Below are 25,953 nucleotides of genomic sequence, written 5' to 3'. Positions count from 1 at the left end.
TGTTATTTGTTTGTATTATTTTTATTATTGGAGCATTGAGACTCTGAAATAAATCCTTATTGTTTGTCAGAAAGCTGACTGAGTGAAGATTAATGGTTTCTCTGAATCAGAGTGTTTTTTTTTTTTTAGGTGATCCTGGTCTCGGCAAATAAGCTCACGCGCTACATCGAGCCTTGCCAGTTGACTGATGAGTTTGGAGGGAGTCTGCAGTACGACCACATGGACTGGCTCAACAAGAGGCTGGTCAGTAACTCCGACAGTCAGCTTGTTCACAGGTTGTGGCTCGGATTGAGCTGGAGCGTAAATACACAGCACTGCAAAGTTTCTCCTGTTCCGACATGTTTCATTTCATCTCATCATACAGTCGTGAGGTTTTGAGAATCATCCTGGTTGAGTGCAGAACGCTGTGTGTGTGTGTGTACATGTTCATCCTTTTTGAACGTTTCCACATTGTGTAGTGTAACAACATAATGTTCCACTTTTGGCTGTAATTACAGCTGCACTATTTCTGGGAGAGATCTCTATCAGCTTTGCACATCTGGATCCTGCCCATTTACCTTGGAAACATTGCTCAACCTCGATCTAATTAGATAGAGACTGTTGCTTAACACCATTGACACGCCAGTGTAGCTTTGGCAAGAAACTTGGCGTTGTCCTATTAGAAGGTGAACCTCAAACAGGTCGTCATCATCTCCGGTCTTTGCAGACTTTTAAAGGGTTTTCTTCTACAGTTGTCGTGTTTGACTCCGACCCCGATCAGTTTCCCCGACCCTGCTGATAAAACGCATCCATACGTGAGGCTACCGTCAGCATGCTTCTCCACGGGTGTGGGATTCTCAGGGTTGATGAGCTACCAAATGTAGAGCTTTGTGCTAAGGCCATAAACTTCTGTTTCAGTCTCCTCAGGCCACAGGATCGTGTTTAGGAGGTGGGGGTTGCTCCCCCCCCCTTTTTCTCTCCCCTCTCTCGCCCCACTAAAAGGACAAAATGTGTAATTTTTTTTTTTTTGTACTCCTTGAGTGGACCGAGAACCAAGTACCGTTTGAAATGTGTATTTTACATATTCTCCTGTTAAAGCCCACTGAAGCTAACGTTTCAGAAACCCAGCGAGGACACCAGCCGTTTATCATCCGGGTGAAAAATACGGTGCGTCTAAAAAGGTGCATGACGTGGGCAACTGCAAAATCCTATCACAATTATAGTTGTTTACTTGACAGGATATCCGGTGTATTACAGTACGGATTCAGTACAGCAGGATGGAAGACTCGCAACAAGTGCAGTATGACACGTTTTGCACAAGAAATTAATTCGTTCAATCGGTTTCTTGAGAAAAATTCTGAAGGTTGTTGTCGGGCATAAGACTCACTAGAGGTGCAAAACACAAATAACTACATTATATTACCCCTCCTCCTGTACTCATTCAGTAAAGTTTTTATATGTATTTTCATGACTATTATTAATGGTATACTTTTATTAAATAAGTGATTACACACACAGCGTACATTTCATTGTACCACAGAGACCCCAGGATGGGTCTGAGCAACTACAGCAAAAAGGATTTTTGAAACCTTTTGTCAAATGTGTGGTGGGTTTTTAATTATTTTATTTTAGTCAAGTCAACTTTATTGTCAAATATGCTCTACTTGCTCGACATACAGCACAGATGAAATTTCAGTCCTCTCTGACCCACGGTGCAAACAGGCAATGCAATAAATAAAAATAGAATAATTGAAATAAACAAACAATATAAACAGTATAAACACTCAATAAGAACAAGACATAGACTAAACACTCAGACAATATAAACAGTATAAACACTCTAGATATGAACTAGATGTAGACTAAACACTCATATATTAATTAGTGCTGTCAAAAATGTCGCGTTATTGCGTTAACTTGACTCAATTTTAACGGCGATAATTTTTTTTATTGCGAGATTAACGCTCTGTGACATGATGTAGGTTTTTCATAAGCTTTTGAAACTGCCAGGAACTTGGAACAGAGACTTTGCTTAGAAAAACGATAGCAGCTCGACTGTAATGCCCCGCACAGCCAGAGTCGCTGCCCTCCCCCCAAAGAACCAGCACGCTAGCCCTGCGCCTCGGGATGAAGAGCCACGGTGCTCGGCTAGGTTTCGTTTTCCCATCGGCGACTCCAGCCCGACTTTGCAGTGGCTGTGACGAGACGTGTTATGCTCTGCAATAAAAAAAAAAAAAATTGGTACAACCAGTGTTCGAATTATGCCGATATTTTCAGGGGGGGGTTTCCTTTTTTTCCCTGGGGGGGGTGTGCTTGCGCTTGTCTCAGAGCGCGGATCTCCATCGCGCGGATCTCCACTGTTGGCACACTTCCTTTCTACTAGTTTGTGTCCCCAACCTGGCAGCAGCAGTCGTTGTCATATCAGTTTATTTTATCTTTGATGTAAACACAACACTTCGGATATGCAAATGCTTCCCGTTACACACGATTGCTATGTCAATAAACATCATTTTGCCAATATTTTAGAGACACCCCCCCCCCCCCCAACATTTCCCAAATCATGTTTTCAAGGGATCTCATGTCTGTTTCAGGGGATCTCGGATCCCCCGAGTACCCCTGTAGTTCAAACGGTGAGCAAGCCCATTCACTTCATGCTGATAAGAGAATTACAATGGTTTTTCATGTGACAAAAATGTGCGATTAAATTGCAATTAATCGCGAGTTAACTATGACAGTCGCGACATTTAATCACGATTAAATATTTTATTCGCTAGACAGCACTTTTATTTTTATATATATATATATATATATATATATATATATATATATATATAAATAAAATATCTATCAAGGGTTGAAAGAGCAGCTGGAACGGATGTGGAAGGTCAAGGGTTGCGTGGTCCCCGTGGTAGTGGGGGCACTTGGGGCAGTAACCCCCAAACTGGGAGAGTGGCTCCAGCAAATCCCAGGAACAACATCTGAAGCCTCAGTCCAGAAGAGCGCATTACTAGGAACATCGAAGATACTGCGCAGAACCCTCAAACTCCCAGGCCTCTGGTAGAGGACCCAAGCTTGAGGATGACATGGATACCAGCCCCCCGCCAGGGGTGAGAAGGAGATTTTTATATATATATATATATATATATATATATATATATATATATATATATATATATATTAGTTCAAATAACCAAACAGTCAAGGGCACTTGAGGTAAAGCAGGTAAACATGAAATAAGCAGCATAAACAAACTAGCAGCTGTTAAGATGAGGTAGTGCGGAATAGTGCAAATGAGCGAGGTAAAGTGAGATGTGCGGTCCCTGAGTTCAGTGTGTTCATGAACGATGGTGTGTGTGTGTGTTTATTTATTTAAATCAGGTTTTTGTTAATATCTGCAAACAAATTGAAAAACATTTTTATTCACACTTTTTCAATTCTTTAACTTGATCATTTATTCATAAAGTGCATTACATAAAATCTCAGTGCTCTTGCAAAATAATTATTAAGTTACTCCACAAAATCGAGTCGTATGTGAGCTGATAATCGACGAGGCGCCTGGCACAGAGTTGTTGTTGATAATCCAGGTATGATGAGATTGAATGGAATAACGGTTTTATTCTATCCACATTCACTGGATTTTGAGAAACGGAGCATTTTTATTATTTGCAAATTTGATCAACAAAAATTTAATACAAAACATCCGACAATCATTTCCGCTTAGAATGCAAACAAACCAGTGAAATGACAAGAGTAATTTGTGAAAAATGCGATTTCTGAAAAATAAAAAAAATGTTCTTACCATCAAATGCTTTGATTCCATATTTTGTTGCCCTTTTGTATTTTTTGGGGTTTTGTTTTCAAGTCGTTTTTATTATCCAGTGAATGTGGAAAGGGTAATTAGAATAATCACATGTTAAGAGCCTGGCACCATCATGTCAAACTCGTAACACAGCAAATTGAATAGTGATGGCCATAAAATATTCAACAAAATTCTATAAAGAGACAGTAAAAGTTGAGTTTATACAGGCGTTTAAACAGATGTCCCAGCCAGCGTACGCGTCTCTGCACCTCATGTGCGATCACTAGTTCATGTTACACCTGCTCTGATGCCAGCAGATGCCTCCTGCTAACAGGGAGACGCCGTTAAAACATCTCTTCCTGTTGGTGAATGGCCTGATCCAGGCAGAGTTCTGGTTTTGCCATATTCTGTTCCATTTTCTAATGAAGGATTTATTTTATACCAAACCCCTGACTGACCTCAGAATATTTTTCATAACTCCTTGGTGTTCATGATGCTGGTTGGTCCCGTGGGTTCTTCTGGGAATTAGGTGTATTTATATTAAAGTATTTCATGACACTTTTAACTGCATTCTGATGGTAACTGGTCTCACCGGAATTAAATTTGCTGCTTTCATAGTAATGGGGGTGAATATTTATTTATGCAGTCTCAACTTTTTTTTTAATTTGTAAGTAATTTTGCAAACTTTTATTTATTTAATTAAGAACTCTTCAGTATTATGGGCTGTTTTGTGTAGATTTATAATACAGAATCTTAAAGGGGCTGGCTTACCCTTCACTGTTTTCAAGACGCCATTTCAAAAGCAGTCCAACAGTTTGGCATCATCCCGGGCTGTGGAACTGTCGTTATAATCTGAAACTGAAGACGTTTTGTCAAAGTATATCGATATTTTAAGTTCTTTCAAACGATGCGTTCTGTTTGTGCGGTTAACCCGTTGTAATGGACTCTGCTGTGAAGGAAGAAAAAGATCAGGAAATATTTTATCCAAAGCTTCCACGTATGACCCCTAGATGAAGAAAGTGTTTGAGAGAGGTTTCCGAGGGATCACTAATGGTGAATTTGCATTGGCGCTGTTGCACAAAGAGCTCACAGTCGGGTCAGCCAAGATCAGATGGACCTTATAGGTTCCAAAAAACCCAAGGTTACCCAAAATGGTCAAAACTGTGATATTATGGGTTTGAACATATTGGGGTCCCATACCTAAAATTTCATGTAGCATTCTCTTTCCGTTTTGAAAATATACCGCATTTTATACATGCCCCATTCTGCTAGGTTGTTGACGTTACGGAGACTACATTAAAAGATATAACGGGACAGATCCACTTAAAACACCTCAAAAGCAAATGTTGATGGGGCAACGAACTGTTATGCCATAAAGTGCCCTGTCGAATGTTACAATTGAGTATAGTTACATATATTTGCTGGGTCTTCTAGTTATGTGACACGTTATCAGGGACCCCGATATTAGACAGAGAAACACAAAATTTCACAACACTTTATTAAAGCTCCAATTATTGGGCTCACAAAACCATTTTATGCATAGTATCGGCTTATTATACTAGTTCCTTAATTAATTGACAGTTGGTTGTCCTTTCCATCAAAGATTACAGAGCTTATATACTTGTTGAACAATGTTACACATAACGTTACGGACACTACACAATGTGTCTTGGGTTATTCCCAAAGTCACAACATGGGACGTGTTTCAGAGAAATGTTTTTAGTACAATTAGTCATGACACACTGCATCTACTACACATTACACCTTAACGAATTATTAAAAAACAAGGGTGACGACTCGAACATTGCATCATGCAGCAGGGCGAAACCTACCGGGTAATACTAGTATATCAATATCAACACAGGATCAACACCACGTGTTATACATACTTAAACACGCTTTTGGAAAATACTAGTAATTATAATACCTCTCTAGAGAGGTCACTTATGTGAGCAGCCACCTCTTATGAAAGGCCACATTTGGCTGTCTCACGGACGCATTCGGACCTCTCGTGAACAACCACCTCATTTATAAGGCCACTTTTGGCCAGCAATAGGGGAGGCCACTCAAACGAGGTTCAACTGTACATGAATAGCCGTCTCAAAAACAAAAGTGTTAAGCACATTATGTAAAAAATATGTTATTAACAAGCCAGGGCTGTATCTTGAATGGTCAAAATATGTCTTGGTAACATCTTGATTATAATAATGTAGTGTTCAAATAGTTGGCCTGTGGGGTCTTAATTCAATCAGTTACAACTTTGAGAGAAGAATATGATTAATTTGCGTCATTCTCACATGAAGGTTTCATTTAAATTTGTCAAGAAGTCTCAATTAACTGGCTTTACCAAAATATCAGTTTGGCGTTACGGACACTACACCCGTTACGGACACTACATATTGCAAATATATCTATTAATATAACAACTAAAGACGTATGAATATGTAACTAGAGCCCTGCATGAGGCCAACAGGACCAATGCATGTCACCAAAAATGGTAAATTCTGCAGCATTCTGTTACAGCAAGACCATTACGGACACTACAGAAAACAACGGAAATGACACGCAAAATCTTTGGCATGTAAATTTTGCAAACATATGCCCCCAGCAACAAGGTTTTTGTATCAAATCATATCACATACTACATAAAATGTCTGTATTTAATTTAAAGTGTTTATTAAAATGCATTAAATAAGATTTCTCAGGCCATTTTCAACTTTGCAGTGACAAAGAAAACAAATTAGGTTCAGCACCCCCGCATTGACAAAACTATTGTGAAAGATTTCATTTTTATCGGAATTCCGTGATTCAGCTGTCAATTTGTTCCTCAAAAATCTGCTGATTTACTAAAACAGTTAGTGTTTGACAAATTATTGCCAAGTTTAAGCAGCAATGATGCATTCTGGGGTATTAAATCAAATGAACATGCGTTACATGGTGAAAATGTGCAATATGAAGAGTTTGTCTGATAAAAAACAAACAAACATGGATTCAGTGGTGGTAAATTATGATCTGGCTTTGAAACGTCATACATTGGCAATGATGGTCTACCATTACAACATATGAAATAGTTTAATAAGCATAAATAGAAGGCTGTTACATACACTACGTTCACACTGCAAGGCTTAATGCTCAATTCCGATTTTTTTGTGAAATCCGATTTTTTTGTGAGGTCGTTCACATTAACAAATATATGCGACTTGTATGTGATCCTCAGTATGAACGAAAAGCGACCTAAAAGTGTTCCGCATGCGCATTGCAGGATACGACGACATCACACGCAGTGAGCATGGCCAGTGTTTACGGAAGTAACCTAAAGTTTCCTGTGTATGACAGTAGCCAGCATGGAGTACCTGGCGATGATGCAGTTGTTGTTGCGACGGAGCCAGAACATGCACAATAGCCTGATGTTAAGGAGGAGGTTGAGAAGGAAGAGGGCAAGGGTTTTGGCTCAGGCGTTCTGCGGGGTAGTGACTGCAACCTCCGTTCAAAGGAACATCAAAGCCATGTTGTTGAAACTTTTTTTGAGAGACCCGCCGCCTACTTCAGCGCAGAATAGTGACGTTTGTGGCTTGTTGATGACGTGTAAGTCGGATGAATGCGACCTGGCGGTTCAGACTGAAGTCGCATATGAAAAGAGCGGATAGGAATCGGAATTAGGACCACATATCCAAACGGCCTGGGTCGGATTTGAAAAAATCGGATCCGTGTCGTTCATATTGTCAATAAAAGATCGGATACAGGTCACATATGGGCGAAAAGATCGGATTTGAGTCACTTCAGCCTGCAGTGTGAACGTAGTGATAGTGTTACATGATCTCAAACAAGTAGGTACATCTGATTGTGGCTGACCCGAGTCGCAGTGGCCGGGATGTAAATAAAAACAATGAATTGGATTCTGGGAAGGGTGAACCTCACCTTTTTAATTAAATCTTTTTCATTCCCAAGCTGCAACACTTTAGAAACCAAAAAAAAAAACCTGAGGGTTTTTTCAGTAGCTGATTTTGTATTATGCATTTTTCCTAATTCTGTGTTTGTATCCAGGTGTTTGAAAAATTCACCAAGGAGTCCACGTCCCTGTTGGACGAGCTCGCCATCATTAACGAGAACGAAAAGACCAGTCAGCCGGATAAGTCCAGGTAATCGAGGTCACCGGTTCAGACCAATCCACTCCTGCTTCAATCCTCTCTCTCTCTCTCTCTCTCTCTCTCTCTCTCTCTCTCTCTCCTGCTTTCATTAAACTGTGTTAAGTATTCATGAAAGCCTCTGTTCTCAGATTACTCAAGTGATTTAGTGCTGCCTTCGCAGCAGGAGCTGGTGAATACTCACTGTTAATGAGAACAAGGAAAATAGCACTTCATACAGGGAGTCAGGTTCTATTCTCTACAGTTCATCATGGACTCGCTGGTGGTTTCATATGCCTGCTCCTCATGGTGCTATCGGGGGGCTTATAAAAGCCCACATCATGACTGACTGACTGACCGCACCACTCAAGCCAGTGTCGGACTCGATTGCTACTCGAAAGTAGAGTAATGTAGCTGTTGCTTTTGCTAATCGACTTTTTTGCATTTGTTAAAGCCAAACGCGCCTCTCGACTGGCAGTTTAAAATAAATAAATAGTCGACTATTTGATGCGGCACTGTTTAGAACGGGCGATAAATAAATATCTTGCAGCATAATGCGTAGAGGGAGAGAAAGTATGCCCGTCCGACTCGGAGAGCACGGCTAGATTTGCTAGCATGGCTCCAGAAATTAATAAATTTTATTTATTTAAATTAATTGATCAGTTGCTCAGCGGTTTAACAATACAGTGTGTGTTTGGGTCTAATACAAAACCTAAACTCCTCTGTACCAAGCGCTAAGAGAAATGACCTGTTAGCAACACTGACGAGAGAAATGCACACGCTTTATGAGGACAGTTTGAACATTTTGACTTCTATATGACGATTAGCAGTTTAAAGCCCGATTTGGTTTGGGTTAGTTTAGGGTTTCATGCTGTTTTGAGTTTGGCTCGGTAGGTAGGGATTTTTTTTTTGAGAGATGATAAAATAGGGTCGGGTTTTAGAAGTTTTTTTTTTTTTTTTTACCCATCGAGATATCACAACACACACATTTGTAAATATTAGTAAAAATTGTTTTAAATACACAGACTTGTATTCCATGACATTCTACTTTAATATCACAGGTACCAGTGCTAAAAACTTTTTTTTTTTAAAGCCTTGGAGGTTCAGGATATCTAAACAAGCAATGAACCATGTCATGAAAAGATTTAACTGAGTTTTGATGATGTCACAGTCCTGAATTAACTCTGATAAATTGCAGATTTTTTCTGTCCAAAAATAATACATGTTGGCATCAATAGACCACCTTACCTGGCAACTTTTTTGCTGGGCAGAGAATAATTGGCACGATGGGATGGTAGCTTTCATCATGATACCAAATGCATTGGTTCGTGCTCTCTTGTTTGGGGGTTCAGCAGCTGCTTCAGAATCATTTTGTATACATTTCAACTTCAAAACTTTTAGATTCTTGAAAACACCAAACACATTTTTGAGTGGCTGTCTGTACATTTGGTCAGTGTTATCCAAAGTTGTCCATGGCCCTTTAGCTGATTCTGACATCGATATCTCCGGATTTGTTGTTGACAAACATGCAAAGTCAGATTCAGTATCTTCAAATGTTTTACAGGTATCCAAAACATGAAATATGTTCAATCCTCCTCCGTGTTTGCAAGAATCTTGTAAAATATTAGCAGCAACTTCCCGTCCCGTATGTAACGTGGACGCTGATTGGTTGGTGCGCTGGAACAGCCTCAATATGGCACCGGCGATATTCCAGTCTAACTTTGGTGAAATGTTTGATAAGCGTTTCGTTTTTGTCAGTGTGTACGTATATGTTTTAGAAAATCTGATAAAATAGTTAGATTTGCCAGCTAATTTCAGGGTCGGTCGGGAAACCCGAAACAGAATTTTTTTTTTTTTTTCATATTTTGGCATTTAAACATGCACAGTCTGCTCCGTTTCAATGGGTCGGTCGGGAAACCCGAAACAAAGGTAATATTTTTTTTTGGCCTTATCAGGGGCGTGTTTATATTCATAATGTGTCTCATCAGCGATGTAAAATCCTGCATCTGGGCAACAGCAAAATGGCCACAGGAGGAATGAGGTTATATTCTCTGCAGGGCTGTCTACGTTAACGCAAATTCCTTTTAATGTCACTTTTTTTGGACATGCGATTAACACATGCATGTTCTGAGCCCCTCCCCCGTAGTTTGTAGAGATATGGTGATTAATCGATCCCCTGTCTGTCGATCCATTTCAATCCACGATTCAGAAATTGATTAAAATTTAATGAATCCCAATTCATTGATACCTAATTTCATCCTGATAACCCTAGATGCAGAACAAATTTTGACAAACGCTATAATTTTTAATTATCTATCATACCATTGTACTATAGTTCATTCATATTGCCCATTTGTACATACTGTAAATATCATATACCATTCCATACCCTCTAATTCCTGTACACTTATATTTGTACACTACCGTTCAAAAGTTTGGGGTCACCCAGGCAATTTCCATGAAAAGTCGCACTTTTATTTCCCACCATAAGTTGTAAAATGAATAGAAAATATAGTCAAGACATTTTTCTGGCCATTTTGAGCATTTAATCGACCCCACAAATGTGATGCTCCAGAAACTCAATCTGCTCAAAGGAAGGTCAGTTTTATAGCTTCTCTAAAGAGCTCAACTGTTTTCAGCTGTGCTAACATGATTGTACAAGGGTTTTCTAATCATCCATTAGCCTTCTGAGGCAATGAGCAAACACATTGTACCATTAGAACACTGGAGTGAGAGTTGCTGGAAATGGGCCTCTATACACCTATGGAGATATTGCACCAAAAACCACACATTTGCAGCTAGAATAGTCATTTACCACATTAGCAATGTATAGAGTGGATTTCTGATTAGTTTAAAGTGATCTTCATTGAAAAGAACAGTGCTTTTCTTTCAAAAATAAGGACATTTCAAAGTGACCCCAAACTTTTGAACGGTAGTGTGTATTACACTTGTTGTTTATTGCTGTGCACTTCTGGTTAGATGCGGTCTGCATTTCGTTGCCTTGTACCTGTGACATACAAGTTGAATCTAATCTAATTTTGATATTAAAAATTTTATTCGGTATCCGCAACTGTACATGGGTGCAGCCATGTTTGTGGTTGCTATAGCAATCTCACAAGCTCACGCGCTGCTTTGTGAACAACATGGCGGACGACTCGGAATTCCTGAAGCCACTGGATTTTAAAAGCCCAGTTTGCCGGCATTTCTTACAATCTCAGTGCCTTCTGTCCTCTCTGGATAACGACCGCTGTGTCTCAAGAGGTGATATTCACTTTAACACCAGTGACTGGACTTCTGTGTTTTAAAAGACTGAGACAAAAGTCATGGAGATTTCATTGCTTATTTGTTTCTTAGTGTTTTGTGGTTTGAAAATTAAAATGTGCCCAAAATGACTGAACTGGGATACATTCAGAGTGACGTTCGAAGTCAACGGAATGACTGACTGGAGTCTGAATAAAGACCACAAAGGCAAGGTGACTTTTTTTTTTTTTTAATTGCTTTACATTTCTAAGCTGAAAATTAACAGAATATTGGCAATGATTTGCATCAGTTATAAAATAGAGGACCAAAAAAGTGAATCGTGATTTGAATCGGATTGTGAAAAAACTGAATCGTCACACCTCTAGTAGTTTGGGAAATCAGGAAGTAACGTGGTGCAAGCAGGCGATGTAGCTGGTCAGCGCGAGTCGTGCTAAAGTGCACTTTTCTACAGAATCAACTTGTATTGTTGCATTCTGACTGTTTACATTAAGGCCCGCTTTACACGGGGACGGTCTGAAACAAAAACGCAAAAGTCCGTTTTCGTTCTCACTTTTTTCCGCGTCTACACGACCGTTTTCAAGGAGGAGATCTGCGTCTATATGGTAACGCATAAATGTGTGGAATTCAATTGGATGTGCATGCCAGGCGGCTAGGTGGCGCTGTGAAAGACCTCCGCTGTGTCTGCACGCATGCGCAACGTCTTCCGTCTTGTCTGATCTGCACATCTGCGCCGCGAAAACTTTGACTACTCTGGCTATGGTAAGTAAGAAAGTAAGTAAAAACGTAAGAGCATACTATACCCGCCTCTGTTCATTAACGGTATCTGTGCAGATTCGGTATAGATGTTCGAAGGACTCCTGGACGTTTATTAAAGCTGCCAGAGCAGCTTGAAGGTCCGTTGGATCGATGTAATCAGACATGCTCTTACTTTTTTACTTACTTTCTTACTTCCCGGGCTGGCACGTACAGTATATGATGTAAACGCGTACCCGACGTGAGCAGATCCGAGCAGAGTTTCGCGTATTGGGTAGTTTAGACGGATATGCAACGGGGGCTGTTTTTAACTTATCCACTCTGGAAGGCGTTTTCAATTTTTTCCGTTTTTCAGCCTCGGAAACGGCGTCCCCGTGTAGACGAAAGGCACTTCCGATAAAATATTTAGTCGTTTTTACCTGACAGCGTCCTCGTGTAAACGGGCCCTAAATGTGTGTTTTTATGCTTTTGATGGTTCAGATGGGAGAAAAGCTATGAGCTGTGTACCTTTAATAAATGTATTTATTTGGGTTTTGTATTTTTATTTTCTTTATTTAAAGAGAGCCACTCCTGTTATCCAGAGTCCACATCACCGAGTGGGTTTAGTTTATTGCATAATTTGAGGCTGGAAGTTAAGGACAGAACTTGAGGAAAATACTGTATCGTTCACACTGAGTTGCGTTAAACCCTCAAAATTATAAAATTAATGCTGGTTTATTTTTTTTTAAATGAACCGGTGGAATAAAATACCCACAAAAAAACGTTTGCTCTGTCCAGCCTTATGCTTCCTGACCTGGCCACATACATTTACATAAAGCAAATATTTGTTCACTCCTACTCCCTGAAAAATGAAAAATATCCCTTTAAGATGCATTTAGAACAGATTAATCGTGATTAATTGCACACTTTAAAAAAAAAAAAAAAATTTAATCGATTGACCGCTCTAATTTCCTACGATCCTGGTTACATTCCTCATGTGGTCATGCTCCATTCACAAAATGGTGTCCAAATCGTCAAAGAGGCTCTGGAGGAGAGAAGAGACGTTGGCTTTTATTTCACTTTGGGGTGAACCGAAGTTCCAACAACAATCTGAAAATACAATACAATTAAACCCCCCCCCCCCCCCCCCCCCCCCAAAAAAAAAAATGCAAGATAACATCTGGATAGATCATTGATCTGCATCTGGACTAAAATGATCAGATGAGCTCAGAGTTTCGCAAAAAACAGTCGATAATTCAGCTTGTAACTTTCTCACGCAGAACTGGCCAATCTGGAGTGCAGTAAAGTCGCAGAGGAGAGGAGCTCCTGTAAAATAGGATATTACTGCAGGATCCCGTATCGGTTGAATCCCATCCAAACAGGGCTCAAGACATCCAGAGTTTAGCGAGTGTGTGTTCCTGTCAAATCTTGCTGCTGTGTGTTATTGGCTGGAAAATATGACTCATAATTTTCTTTCCAAAAAAAGCTACGCTTACAGTCATTCGTCCTTGTGGTTAGATGCATCGGAGTAGAATTATTGCCCCAGCTATAAGAGTCTGTGTTTTGTGTTTATTTTTATGCATGTGACAGTCATTATGTAAAAGCAGTGCTGTTTAGCTGCTGGTTTTGAACCACACCAGGGACGTCAAGGCTCGAGTCAGATATGGAAACTTTGCTGCACCAAATGTTAAAAAATAAGACTTTTTTTTTTTTTTTTAAATTTATTATTTTTCCCCTCTTACAGACCTTCGGAGTGTAACGTCCTGCCATCATTTGACCCAGAAACTGTCCTGCAAACCGGTAGGCCTTACTTTCTGTTCACTACAGAGACCTCACATTGGAAAAAGTCAGCTCAATGGCCATATGATGTATAATTTGAGGAAATATTAGATTTATAACCTTGACACTCTCTCTTTTCCACGCGTTTGGCACTTGTTCAAGGCTCACAGTCCTGTCAGAGTTTGAATAATAACATTTGTGGTAAGCCGTGCCAGGATGTGACAGCCAGATTTATTTTTTTTTTAGGGTGGAATTTTGAACCAGAGTGTGGTTTCCAGAGTCACAGTGCCCCCCCCCCCCTCTCTCTCTGTCTCTCTCTCTCTCTCTCTGCTAAACAACAATGCCATTGTCCGCTCAGATGACTCGCACCGAGTGAGCAAAGGAGGCCGGGTGCAGAATTCAAATCCGTCCTTTTTGCTTTTGTTTATATTCTCTGAGGCACGAGTCAATTCGTTATGCTTCCAGCACAAGTGGCTTTATGGAAATTATTATTAATTAATTAATTAATTTATTTATTTATTTATTTTTTGGGGGGAGTTGCTGTGAAGGAAATGCTGATTGTGGTGATTTCTGTGTGAATAAATGAGATCTGAAGTGCTTCTTTTCAGTGCACTTGATAGTCACGAATATTTACTCATCCCTGACCTTGTCTTCTACTTTTCTTCCTAAACAGCTTCAAATTCCATCTGTTTTTGCTTTCTTTGTAATTTCCTCCATCCCCTTCTTTTTTTTTTTTTTTTTTAAATTTGTTCCTTCGTTACATCTTTGTTGATCTTTTTCCCCCTCTCGCTCTAAGGTCATGAGCTGCTGTCGGAGCTGCAGCAGAGGAGGTTTAACGGCTCCGAGGGCGGAGGAGGGGGCGGTGGCAGTGGAGGAGGAACGGCCTGGTCTCCGATGGACGATGAGCTCCTGGCTCAGCCGCAGGTCATGAAGCTGCTTGACTCTCTCCGCGAGCAGTACACCAAGTACCAGGAAGTGTGTCGCCAGCGCAGCCGCCGCTCACAGCTCGACCAGATCCACACCAAGGTCATGCAGGTAACGTTCAGTGTTTCACCGTTCTTCTCCTCCACTGGGGTCTGGACTGCAGCGGATTCTCCCCCTTTGGACTCCCAGTGCATTCAGATTCGTGAAATGTTCTTTATTGGCTTCTAACTTCTATTCATAAAGGCAGGGACATCGATTCCCCCCATCTTAACGGGATAGATACTGAGGATCCTGTACCCAGTGTAGCCTCAGATTCTTGTTCTTGACAGACCTCATGTGGCCTTCTGCTGTTGTATTCCAGCCACCTCAAGATTTGGCGTGGTGTTTTTTGTTCTGGGATGCTTTTCTGCTCACCACAGCTGTAAAGAGTGATTGATGATTTGAGTTATTGTACCCTTCCGGTCAGTTTGAACCAGTCTGGCCATCCCTGCTTTAGTTCTTCCAGCTCCACGATACGGACATCTGATCATCATGTCTGTTAGAAACCTGTTCATTCAATGTTTTGGTGTCGGCTGTCTGTCTTGTCTCTTGTACAAGACAAATTACCTTTTACTGGAACTAAGAGGTTCAAACCTGCTCCAGCATGACAATGCTCCTGTACACAAAGCAAGCTCATGAAGACATGGTGTGTTAAGGTTGGAGTGGAAGAACTTGAGTGTCCTGCACAGATCTGGAACACTGAGGCTCGCGATGCTTTATCGATGAAAATGAGGCGTTTTGGTGGCGATATACAGGCCAGCTAGAAGTTGTGCTCACGCTGCAGGTGAACACACCTTCACGTGCTCAAGTGGCCGCGCTCACTCACAGGACCCAGTCGTTATGGGAAGCACCTGACGCTGATTTGAGCGCGATCAGCACACGCGTATAAAGACACACAGGTTTTGTGAAGCATTATCATCACCACGGTCACATTTTGTTTCCAGCCATGTTTACAGTTCTGCTTTCGGTTTCATTTGTGTTTTTGTAAATATCACACCTGCTAATAAACGCGCTTCCTGCACTTAGATCCGTCTCCCGCTGCATACCTGACACAATACTTCACGAAGTCTCTGTGAAGTGTCCTTATGTGTGTGCTGATTGCACTCGAATCAGCATCAGGTGTTTCCCATAATGACCGGGTCCCAAACGCGCACAACACGCTCCGCGGGGTCCCCGAATGTACATGCGCTTTTAAGTCTCGGTGAAGATTAGGCTGTGCCGAGCCGCTGTGTTGATGAGGGTCCCGCAAGCATCAGGGACATGGATTCAAGACACCTACATCTCAAGAGGCTCGATGAAGGTTCCCTGAGCTTTGGGAAATATTCCCAAACCCATCTGAGAGTATTCGCTGCTTAGTTTGCTGACAGAAACATCGCCACCAAATTTCAATGCATGTATTGAAAATTTTCACAGTGCTTCTGGCCACTCATGAGGCGGAAACACCAAAAAAAAAAAAATCATGTGATACCCCCCATTAGTCAGACAGAACTGAAGAAGCCTTTCGGATGAGAGGTGAAACATCTTCAAGCAAGTCCAGTTGCTGTCTCTTACCACCCACGGTTTACTATGACCTGGATGACTGTGAATCTTCAAACTTCTCGAGATGTCTGTGAACACTTGCTGTGTATCGCGCGATTGGTGACGATGCTGCCAGTTTTTCATCAAGTATTCATCAAGCAAGCCCATCGCGAGCTGTAGTGTGCTGAATGAACACGCATCCTGAGAGCCACACCCCAGAAGGGTGGTGGTGGTTATAACCATGAAGGATGACTAAGGCCCAATCCCAATTCTAATTTCTACCCCTCCCCCTTCCCCTTGGCCCTTCCCCTTGAAACTGAGCTACAAGGGATAGGGCTTGAAATTCAACCCCTACGTATTGGGATAGCCCTTCAACGATCGCATACGTCATCGCGTACCTCCGTCAGCGTTTACGTTAGCAAAACGCGACCAAATGCGTCATTGGCTGCGACCAGCCGCTACAGTCAGAGCCAGAACCAGAAATCTCTGCTGGCAGGGTGTGATTTGTTAACTAACACCACTGAATGGGATATCTTTGGCGCTTCGTGCACCACATCCGACAGAATGAGGTGTCAGAACACTCATGTAAACAATAAAAGCGAGAATAACAGAACAAAACGTACGCAGTAAAGCAACCGAAAACAATACTCACTCCCAAAGCTTTTTAGCAGCAGCTTGGATTTCAGAAATCGCTGCTCATTCTCAGCTCAAAAGCGAATCAAGCGGCGTGTTTCCTCTGGATAACAACTTAAAACACGTAAATAATGGAGAAAATACATTTATGACAATCTTTCGCCGCGGGAACCGCCATCTTTCTGAAATCCGCATGAAATCTCGCTGAAATCCGCATGGCATTGTGGGAAATCACTCAAACCCCTTCGTTCGGAGTCAGCTCCAGGAAAATCTCCGTTTGGAGGGGTACAGAAGCCCTACCCCTTCCCCTACCCCTCCGCGTTAACTGGGATTGGGATACCCCTTCACGTGAACGCGCAAAATGGAGGGGAAGGGCCAAGGGGTTGGTCCAAGGGGTGAAATGGGATTCGGCCTAAATCTGGAACGGGATGTTAAGCAAGCACACATGGGTGTAAATGGTCAGGTGTCCACAAACTTTTGGCCGTGAAGTGCATCTTACCATCCTGTTTAAAGAGATCAGGGTCTACAGTTTCAACTTTCTTGCCAGTACAGCAGTCCTTGAATGAACATCACCGTGCCAGGGCATTCATCGCTTTCTGGAATTTGAAATCCAATCCTTTTGTTATCTGCTCGTGTGGTGTTACGCGACCTGATGCTAACATTGAACATCTATAAAACTTTTTTTTTTTAAATAATTACATTTGTGCATTTCTGCAAAGATGGTTGTTCAGTGCTGATCTCTTTCCAGCACGGTCATAAATCATCCTCCCACAGATGATCAGTTTGCTTAAGAGCGAAGTGCTGGTGGCTGCTTGAGGAAATGGCTGTATTAATCACTCTGTCGTATCATTTCATCAGAGAGCCAACAAGTTTAATGGCGTGTAGACCACAACCGCTCCAGCTCGAAGTCAGACCCAGTCCGAGTGTTGCTGCGTTTTCATCGTCTGGTTTGGGTTCAGGGGAATAATACATCTTCAGTGATATTAGAGAAGGGAATTGAACTGCAGCTCTGCAAATATCATGTCAGCATGGGCTTTTTTTTTTTGAGCTGCTTTTTGGAGAGCTAGGGTTCCACTCGAATGCAGTTTGAAGAAGAAGAAACCTTTATTCGTCACATGCGCACTTCAAGCACAGTGAAATTCATCCTCTGCATTTAACCCATCTGAAGCAGTGAACACACACACACAGCAGTGGGCAGCCACACCAGAGCGCCTGGGGAGCAGTCAGGGGTTCGGTGCTTCGCTCAAGGGCACCTCAGCCCAAGGCCGCCCGCACAGAAAGGCCCTCGCCGGCCGCTAGGTTCGAACCCGGAACCTTCTTGCTGTGAGGCGACAGCGCTAACCACTACACCACCGTGCCGCCCAGATCAAAATATAAGTGGTTTCACAGCTTTCTTGTTTGGTGAAGCAGAAATCGTTGGCCGTTGCTGTTCCAGGCCCTTAAAAATGTAAAGAATTGAGATTTTTCTCATCTCATTATCTGTAGCCGCTTTATCCTGTTCTACAGGGTCGCAGGCGAGCTGGAGCCTATCCCAGCTGACTACGGGCGAAAGGCGGGGTACACCCTGGACAAGTCGCCAGGTCATCACAGGGCTGACACATAGACACAGACAACCATTCACACTCACATTCACACCTACGCTCAATTTAGAGTCACCAGTTAACCTAACCTGCATGTCTTTGGACTGTGGGGGAAACCGGAGCACCCGGAGGAAACCCACGCGGACACGGGGAGAACATGCAAACTCCACACAGAAAGGCCCTCGCCGGCCACGGGGCTCGAACCCAGAACCTTCTTGCTGTGAGGCGACAGCGCTAACCACTACACCACCGTGTCGCCCGTGTTGGAGTTGTCTTGTAAATTATCCATGTAACACTAAGCACGTATTCGTATTAAATTTTCATATTCCATTGAGTCTAGTGAGCACATGGGGGGAATTGTCTCAATACTTGGGTCTTGATTTAAGTTTTGCAGATGTTTACAATAAACAACTATAAATGGATAAAAACATACAACTTGTGGTTCTTTGGGCAACTTCCTGTTACTGATTTTATATTCCTATAAAAGCACCCCAAGTGTTTTATTCTGTTTCTGTTATAGAGATGTCCGTTTTTGGATTTCCCCGTTAGTTGACTGTTAGGTTTCTTCACCTCTTGCCCTCAGCCTCAGCCGGAGCGATCACCATCTCGAGATCAGTCCCCCCGTGTCACCCAGAGCCGCCCTGGGGTGAGTCGCGAAAAAAGACAGGAACCCCATAAGTTCGCAATCTTTATTCACAAGTCCCCAAAGAGGCAAAAAAATACAGGGGATTTTATATATGTGGGTTATCTGTGTGGATGAGGTGACATCACTGCAGCTGTGTGTGTGTGAATGAGTGTGACATCACTGAAGACCTTGGCGCTGTTCAGACACATTTCTGATGATATGATACGATAGCAATGTTCTTATGATATCAAAGGCCATTGCTTACGCACAGCCTGTTCTTAAGATGGAACACAGCCTTACGACAGAAATGGAATTTTTAAACAATGTCTAGCTGACCAGAAGGTCATTTTTAACTGAACAGAATAAATCCTTTACAATTATTAAGAATAAATCCTTACAATTTTGTCACAAAATAAATTACTGCCTTCTTGGTCAAGAATAAATACTTACATTGACGCTCCTTAATCATCGATTAACCGTTAACCAATCAGAAAATGTAGGCCTGTTTAGAATGAATGAGTGAGCATGACACCAAAACAGAAAATGCTTTAGAAATTAGAAGTGCTTTATTCCCCCCAGTGCGAACAATTCATAACTGATGATGTAAATAATTAGCAAGACGTTACGAGACTTTGCAATGAACAAAACAGATTAACAAAGCAAAACAAAAACATTTAATCCTCCAGTGCAAAGTGTGCTTAACCGGCAGGTCCGGCAGCCCTGGAGGAAAATGTTCTAAAACTCAGGCCAATTAAAATGAACAGCAAGCGGGCATACTTTCTAACGTATAAGCACAGAGAGTGCTGTAACGGAAAGTTGTCACTTTCACACCTAACCAGAAAAACCCTGTAGCTTGTTTCAGTCATGATGAGCTGTTACTGTTCGAGCTGGGACTTGAGCTCAGCCAGAACTTAGCCAGACATAAAAAAATAAAACCAGGGTAAAGGGTTTTGTAAGGGATTAGCGTCAGGCTGCCAGGTCGCGCCGTTGTGTTTAGCTGTCGATGTTGATTTTAAAAGTAACTCAGTAAATTCCACAGGGAAATGAATCCTTAAGTCTGAGTGAAAAATACTGTGGAAGAAGAGTCTGGAGACAGAAATCTTAATTTTTCGGTCGTTAGCCTGTAGCTCTCGATAGCACTGGCTTGACCGCTTTATTAGCATTCGCTAACACTACTGATGAACGCTACACCGGCTGGAAGGTGACTTCACTGCTGCACTGACGGCGCCGACTCGCGGTTGAGCTCGCGTTGGTCTTCGAGAAGGCCGAGGGTTATGCATTTTTGGTTCCTCCCACTCATCTCATCTGTAGCCGCTTTATCCTTCTACAGGGTCGCAGGCGAGCTGGATCCTATCCCAGCTGACTACGGGCGAAAGGCGGGGTTCACCCTGGACAAGTCGCCAGGTCATCACAGGGCTGACACATAGACACAGACAACCATTCACACTCACATTCACACCTACGCTCAATTTAGAGTCACCAGTTAACCTAACCTGCATGTCTTTGGACTGTGGGGGAAACCGGAGCACCCGGAGGAAACCCACGTGGACACGGGGAGAACATGCAAACTCCACACAGAAAGGCCCTCGCCGGCCACGGGGCTCGAACCCGGACCTTCTTGCTGTGAGGCGACAGCGCTAACCACCGTGCTACCCCGTCCCTCCCACTATAAATCAAAATCTAACTGGTGAATTCATCCATCACTTCCTACACAAACATGGCCTTCTGTCCCGGCAATGGAGTCCTAACCAGTGAGTGAGCAGCTCTAAACTCTTCTCAGCCTCGAGACAACAAACAAAACCGTCTCACTGGAGAACTCAATTTCAGTGTTTTCAGGACAGGAACCCTTTCATTTCTGAAGCACATTTGGTCGAAAATGAGGCTGAATTAGAATCACAAGAGAATAATTATCATGAAATAAAATAAATAACATTTGAAATGCTGATATGTTTGGGCTTCTCTGAAGGTGCAGAAGGCCCTGACCGTTCCCCTCTGGTCAATTTCAACCCAGACAACTTGTTTACTGATTTTTATTCAGAAATGGCAACATGTCGACATGCTGTGGGGTTAATCTTGTGCGCTGTCTGTTTACTGTGAGACCCGCGGTAGAGAATACCCGCTCAGATGGCACTGATGTCCCTGGTATGCTCCTGAAAACCCTCTGAACCTCCACCATTAAACACGTCCTCTGCCTCATCTCCTCCTCAGACCGCTGGGAATCGCGTTTCTCCCAGCTGACGTGGAGGGCCGAGTTCGTCGTTGTCCATCACACAGTGCTTATGCATGTTTACTTCACAAGTGGTACTGCATTGTGCTTGTACTACTTACACACAGCCTGCATATAACCTCGTCGTCCTTTCGGTCGAAAGCGGATATGCCGTTGCCTGTAGGCACCTGGATTGATTGCGCGTGTCGATACGCCTCCATGAGTTGATCAGCTGTAGGCTGTAACGTTAGTCCCTGTCCCATATTCCTTTTACCTCCTCTACATTCTGCGAGTTGACCAAACTTTTTATCGCGGGTCTCCAAAATTAGCCGTTAACTTTTCTTATCAGTTAAACAGCGAATTCTGAACATCGCTAATCTGTTATCAAGTGTCTTGTTTCATTGGATAAAAGTACACCTCAGACGTGACCATTTAAAATAGATTTTTAAAAGATTTACAGTTATGAAAAATACGACAATCTAAATTGTATTTAAATCTTTAATCTATTAAACTATTCTTAAAATGTGTTCTTATCTCAAGTCTTGTACAGGTTCTGTTTCTCAGGCGCTCAGACGATTCTTTGAGTAGCGAGGAAGCTGTGTAAAGGATGGTCTCTATTTTTAATTTAATTAAAAAGGTGGCAGCAGTCACACTTCTCCTCCTCCAAAAGCTCCAAGATGTTAAAACTAGTTGATGTATAACGTCTCTTTTAGCATCTTTTTACGCGTCCGTCCCGAAACCTTGTGAACGCGATATCTCAAAGGCTAATGAAAGGAATTTCACCAAACTTTAGCCATTTGTGCATTTGGGGACAAAGATAAACTGATTAGATTTTGAGGTCAAAAGGTCTAAGGCCAAGGTCACTGTGGGGTCAAATGTCTGTCCAAGAACATTTCACCAGGTCAAGATTACTGTGAGGTCAAACGTCCATCCCTAAATCACAACTTTAATAAGGCGTGTAGTCTACCGGGCGGAGGCGTCCCCATCAACACCGCTGGCGGCGAGTTCTATCTAGTTTTTAAAAAGCATCGGACAACAGTGAGATCTGAAACATGAGCAGCATCAACTAGAAGGGCGTACGATATTTTCAGGAGAACTTTCACATTAAAGAGATGATCTGCTTCGTCTTACTTCATCATGAGGTGTCGAATCGTTGTTGATCAGAGCTGCGTGACAGACATGACGTGGATGTGCTGTAGTTTAGGCAGAAATGAGGTGAAATATTCCTTTAAGGGATTTTTCGAAGCACTCTTGTGTTAATTAAATGAAACATCTGCTGCCATGCTGATCAAGGTGTGTGTGTGAGACGCTAGCATAGAGACTATCCCTGTCCGTATCCTGAGTGAAGAATCTCCTCGCGAGCAGAACAGCGCCACTCCTGAAGCATTTCTCCTCAGATCCATTAGCGCCTCCTCGCTCAGCAGATTCTCCGCAGCACTCTGCTCGCTCTCGATGCCCGAACTCGTTTAACAGCAGGAGGGAATTAAATTTGTCTACTTGACTGTAATTCTCTGGTGAAATCACAGATGTGAGTTCCCGTACGTAGCGGAGAGTCTCGTGAGAAATGGCTTTTAATTAACTCGCCCGCATCAGCACTGAACACTGTTTATTTAAAGTTGATCCTGTTTTCGTTCTCAGGCTCCCACTGCATATTACATACGGATTCTTCTGAGACGAGAGGCGTGTTCAGATCTCGTTTAAGTGGCAGTCGAGTAGCTCATTGAAATCCCAAATCATGTCAGTCAAAGCCAGTCGCGTATTCCTTCACTGCCTCCTGATTGAATTGCTTCCTGTGCAGCAGACGAGCTCGGGAGTGACGTGTACATTGGGGGGGGGGGGTATTCTGGGCGGCACGGTGGTGTCGTGGTTAGCACTGTCGCCTCACAGCAAGAAGGTTCTGGGTTCGAGCCCAGCGGCCGGCGAGGGCCTTTCTGTGCGGAGTTTGTGTGGGTTTCCTCCGGGTGCTCCGGTTTCCCCCAGAGACGTGTAGGTTAAGATAACTGGTGGCTCTAAATTGCCCCAGAGGTAGGGGTGTGTGTGTGTGTGTGTGTGTATTCCAGTTCTGGCCAAGTCAGGCGAACATGCTTCACCTCAACCTGGATTTGTAACGAAGCTTGTGATGCAAACTCGAGTGCTGTCATCTTTTATTTTTTTATATTTTTTTAAAGCATCTTGTGCTGTTACAGAGAAATGTTAAATAAATATCTAACAAACACTCTCACCAAATCCAGTGATTGTGAAACATCTGTTTAGTCGTGTTAGATTATGTTGAGTGGTTGAGAATTCAACTACGCTGTGGCAGAAATGAAATCTTGACTTCCTGCAAGTTGTTATTTTTTTTATATATATATATATATATATATATATATATATATATATATATATATATATATGAAGAGTTCAGATGCAAAACCCTCTAAACGCCATCTCTGTGAAAAATGAGTTAAGGATGTTGTGTGAATCCTGGTTACATCTAGTATATGTAAATGAAATCTCTCATCTCATTATCTGTAGCCGCTTTATCCTTCTACAGGGTCGCAGGCAAGCTGGAGCCTATCCCAGCCGACTACGGGCGAAAGGCGGGGTTCACCCTGGACAAGTCGCCAGGTCATCACAGGGCTGACACATAGACACAGACAACCATTCACACTCACATTCACACCTACGCTCAATTTAGAGTCACCAGTTAACCTAACCTGCATGTCTTTGGACTGTGGGGGAAACCGGAGCACCCGGAGGAAACCCACGCGGACACGGGGAGAACATGCAAACTCCGCACAGAAAGGCCCTCGCCGGCCCCGGGGCTCGAACCCAGGACCTTCTTGCTGTGAGGCGACAGCGCTAACCACTACACCACCGTGCCGCCCTGTAAATGAAATATTTTTGTAAAAAAATAAAATAAAAACCACTCCCCGTCTTGTCTAAAAAATCGGTTTAATATCAAACCCCTCTAAACGCCGCTTCAATTTAGCAACAAAAGCCTTTATATTCAACAACCAATCAGAACGTCACTTGGACTCGCGTGCTTTAACGCTAGTAAACAAAGTCTCATCAAGGAAGCTGCAACTTTATTCAGAGGGAGATTTCGCGAAATGCCAGATAATACCAACATGGATTACGATGGCATGGATGAACCTGTCCTCCAGACAGTGAATGGGCGGAGAAAACGTCGCGTTGTTGAAAATCATGTTTGCTATAAAGCGAAAATGAACCGATATAGTGGTGAAAATACTGAAAATGGAATAGCCTGCAATCACAACAGGTTGATGTGCGCTGCAGCAAGCTTAACTCAGAACGACCTGGCATACTTTAAAAATCAGCTATACACATCTAAAGATAAAGCTGAACAGGACGCTATACTTCTGTCCCACTTGGAGATTATGCCGGTTCAACGGAGGAGGGAACAAGTTGATGATGAAGACAAGAGACGGCAGAGAGACGTGACCATCAAATACTCCGTTCTGAAGGAAGATAAAACAAGGGTTCCTGAGAGGTGTTGGTATTATTAGGTATTACCTAAAAATATGGTGCAATTTGCTCATGATCATAGGTCCCATATTAAATTAGCCATGAGTGAGCAAACCACATCACCATCACAACCACCCCATATGTGTGGTATCATAATTTTCAATATTTTCAATTGTATCTTTGGTGGTTTTGTAACACTTACCTATGTCTGTAAGGAAAAAATGGATTTAGAGGTTTTTGCACACAAACCACATATGGATTTAGCTGGTTTTGACGCTAAATAAAAAAATAATTGTAAAAAAATAGTAATTTGGCTGAAGTAACATTTGTGAGATTAACATATATATTTTTCACTAACTAATAACCTTGTGATTTCAAATAAAACTAGCTTCCTATACTTAAATATGAAGGTCTGAGATATATATAAATGATTTTTTTTTTTTCCTGTCCAAGTCCAATACAAGCACAGAGTTGAGCGAGCTCAGGCTTATGGGTCGTCTTTAATGCCTAAACAGTGAGCGTCTGTGTGACAGTCCTGGCATTCGAACACCGTTTTCCCGTCACTGGTCCAGAAGCTCTCACACTGAGACGTCATTGCTCCAGTCATTGAGACTGTTAGCAGCTGAAGTGTAGGGTGATTGTGCTGCAACATGACATGAGTCACTGTGAGGTTCTTAGTGGTACTGTGTGTGTGTGTGTGTGTAGGTGGTGAACTGGCTGGAGGGTCCTGGCACAGAGCAGCTCCGCACTCAGTGGGGGATCGGAGACTCGATCCGGGCGTCGCAGGCCCTACAGCTCAAACACGAGGAGATTGAGAGCCAGCACAGCGTAAGCACACAGCCATTTTACCCTCACAACCCTCACCTCCTCAACACCTCCTTCACCGAGTGCGCGCACACACCCTGATGAAAGGCCAAGGTGTCAGATCCCACTCGACCAGTAGTGTTCAGTGTTTCCCCGAAGTGGGTTTTTTTTTTTTGGGGGGGGGTGCTGGATGAGGATGGTCCCCTGCAGGACCCCTCCCTCCCTCCCTCCCCCGGCTCCTGTTACAGAGCATTTGGACCTGAAAAAAAAAAAGTTAAAGGAGTCATATTTAAGTCTTTGCTTTTATTTTAGAACAATAATTTTTACAACAGAACACTTTTTTTTATTTATTTTTAATTATTTATTTTTTGTTATACCCTCGCCCTGAAGGAGGGGGTATACTGGCTCACCTCTGTCCGTATCCGTCTGAAACGCACTTTTTCTCAGCAACCGTAAATCATAGCCGCTTGGTACCAAACTTC

General features: G+C 42.5%; 1 protein-coding gene across 2 annotated transcripts in view; it reads left to right on the top strand.

The window, feature by feature from the left end:
* sestd1 (SEC14 and spectrin domains 1) overlaps nucleotides 1-25,953 on the top strand; it is a 151,742-nt gene that overhangs the window by 73,953 nt on the left and 51,836 nt on the right. For both annotated transcript variants that reach the window (XM_060928949.1, XM_060928948.1), the window contains 5 exons: nucleotides 130-243; nucleotides 7,823-7,917; nucleotides 13,640-13,695; nucleotides 14,471-14,709; nucleotides 25,373-25,495. In XM_060928949.1, coding sequence (XP_060784932.1) covers nucleotides 130-243; nucleotides 7,823-7,917; nucleotides 13,640-13,695; nucleotides 14,471-14,709; nucleotides 25,373-25,495 — 627 coding nt within the window. The remainder of the gene's footprint in view (nucleotides 1-129; nucleotides 244-7,822; nucleotides 7,918-13,639; nucleotides 13,696-14,470; nucleotides 14,710-25,372; nucleotides 25,496-25,953) is intronic.

The sequence above is a fragment of the Neoarius graeffei genome, chromosome 9 (genome assembly GCF_027579695.1).
Source record: "Neoarius graeffei isolate fNeoGra1 chromosome 9, fNeoGra1.pri, whole genome shotgun sequence".
Classification (NCBI taxonomy): Eukaryota; Metazoa; Chordata; class Actinopteri; order Siluriformes; family Ariidae; genus Neoarius; species Neoarius graeffei.
This window is presented reverse-complemented; position numbering and strand designations above follow the sequence as displayed.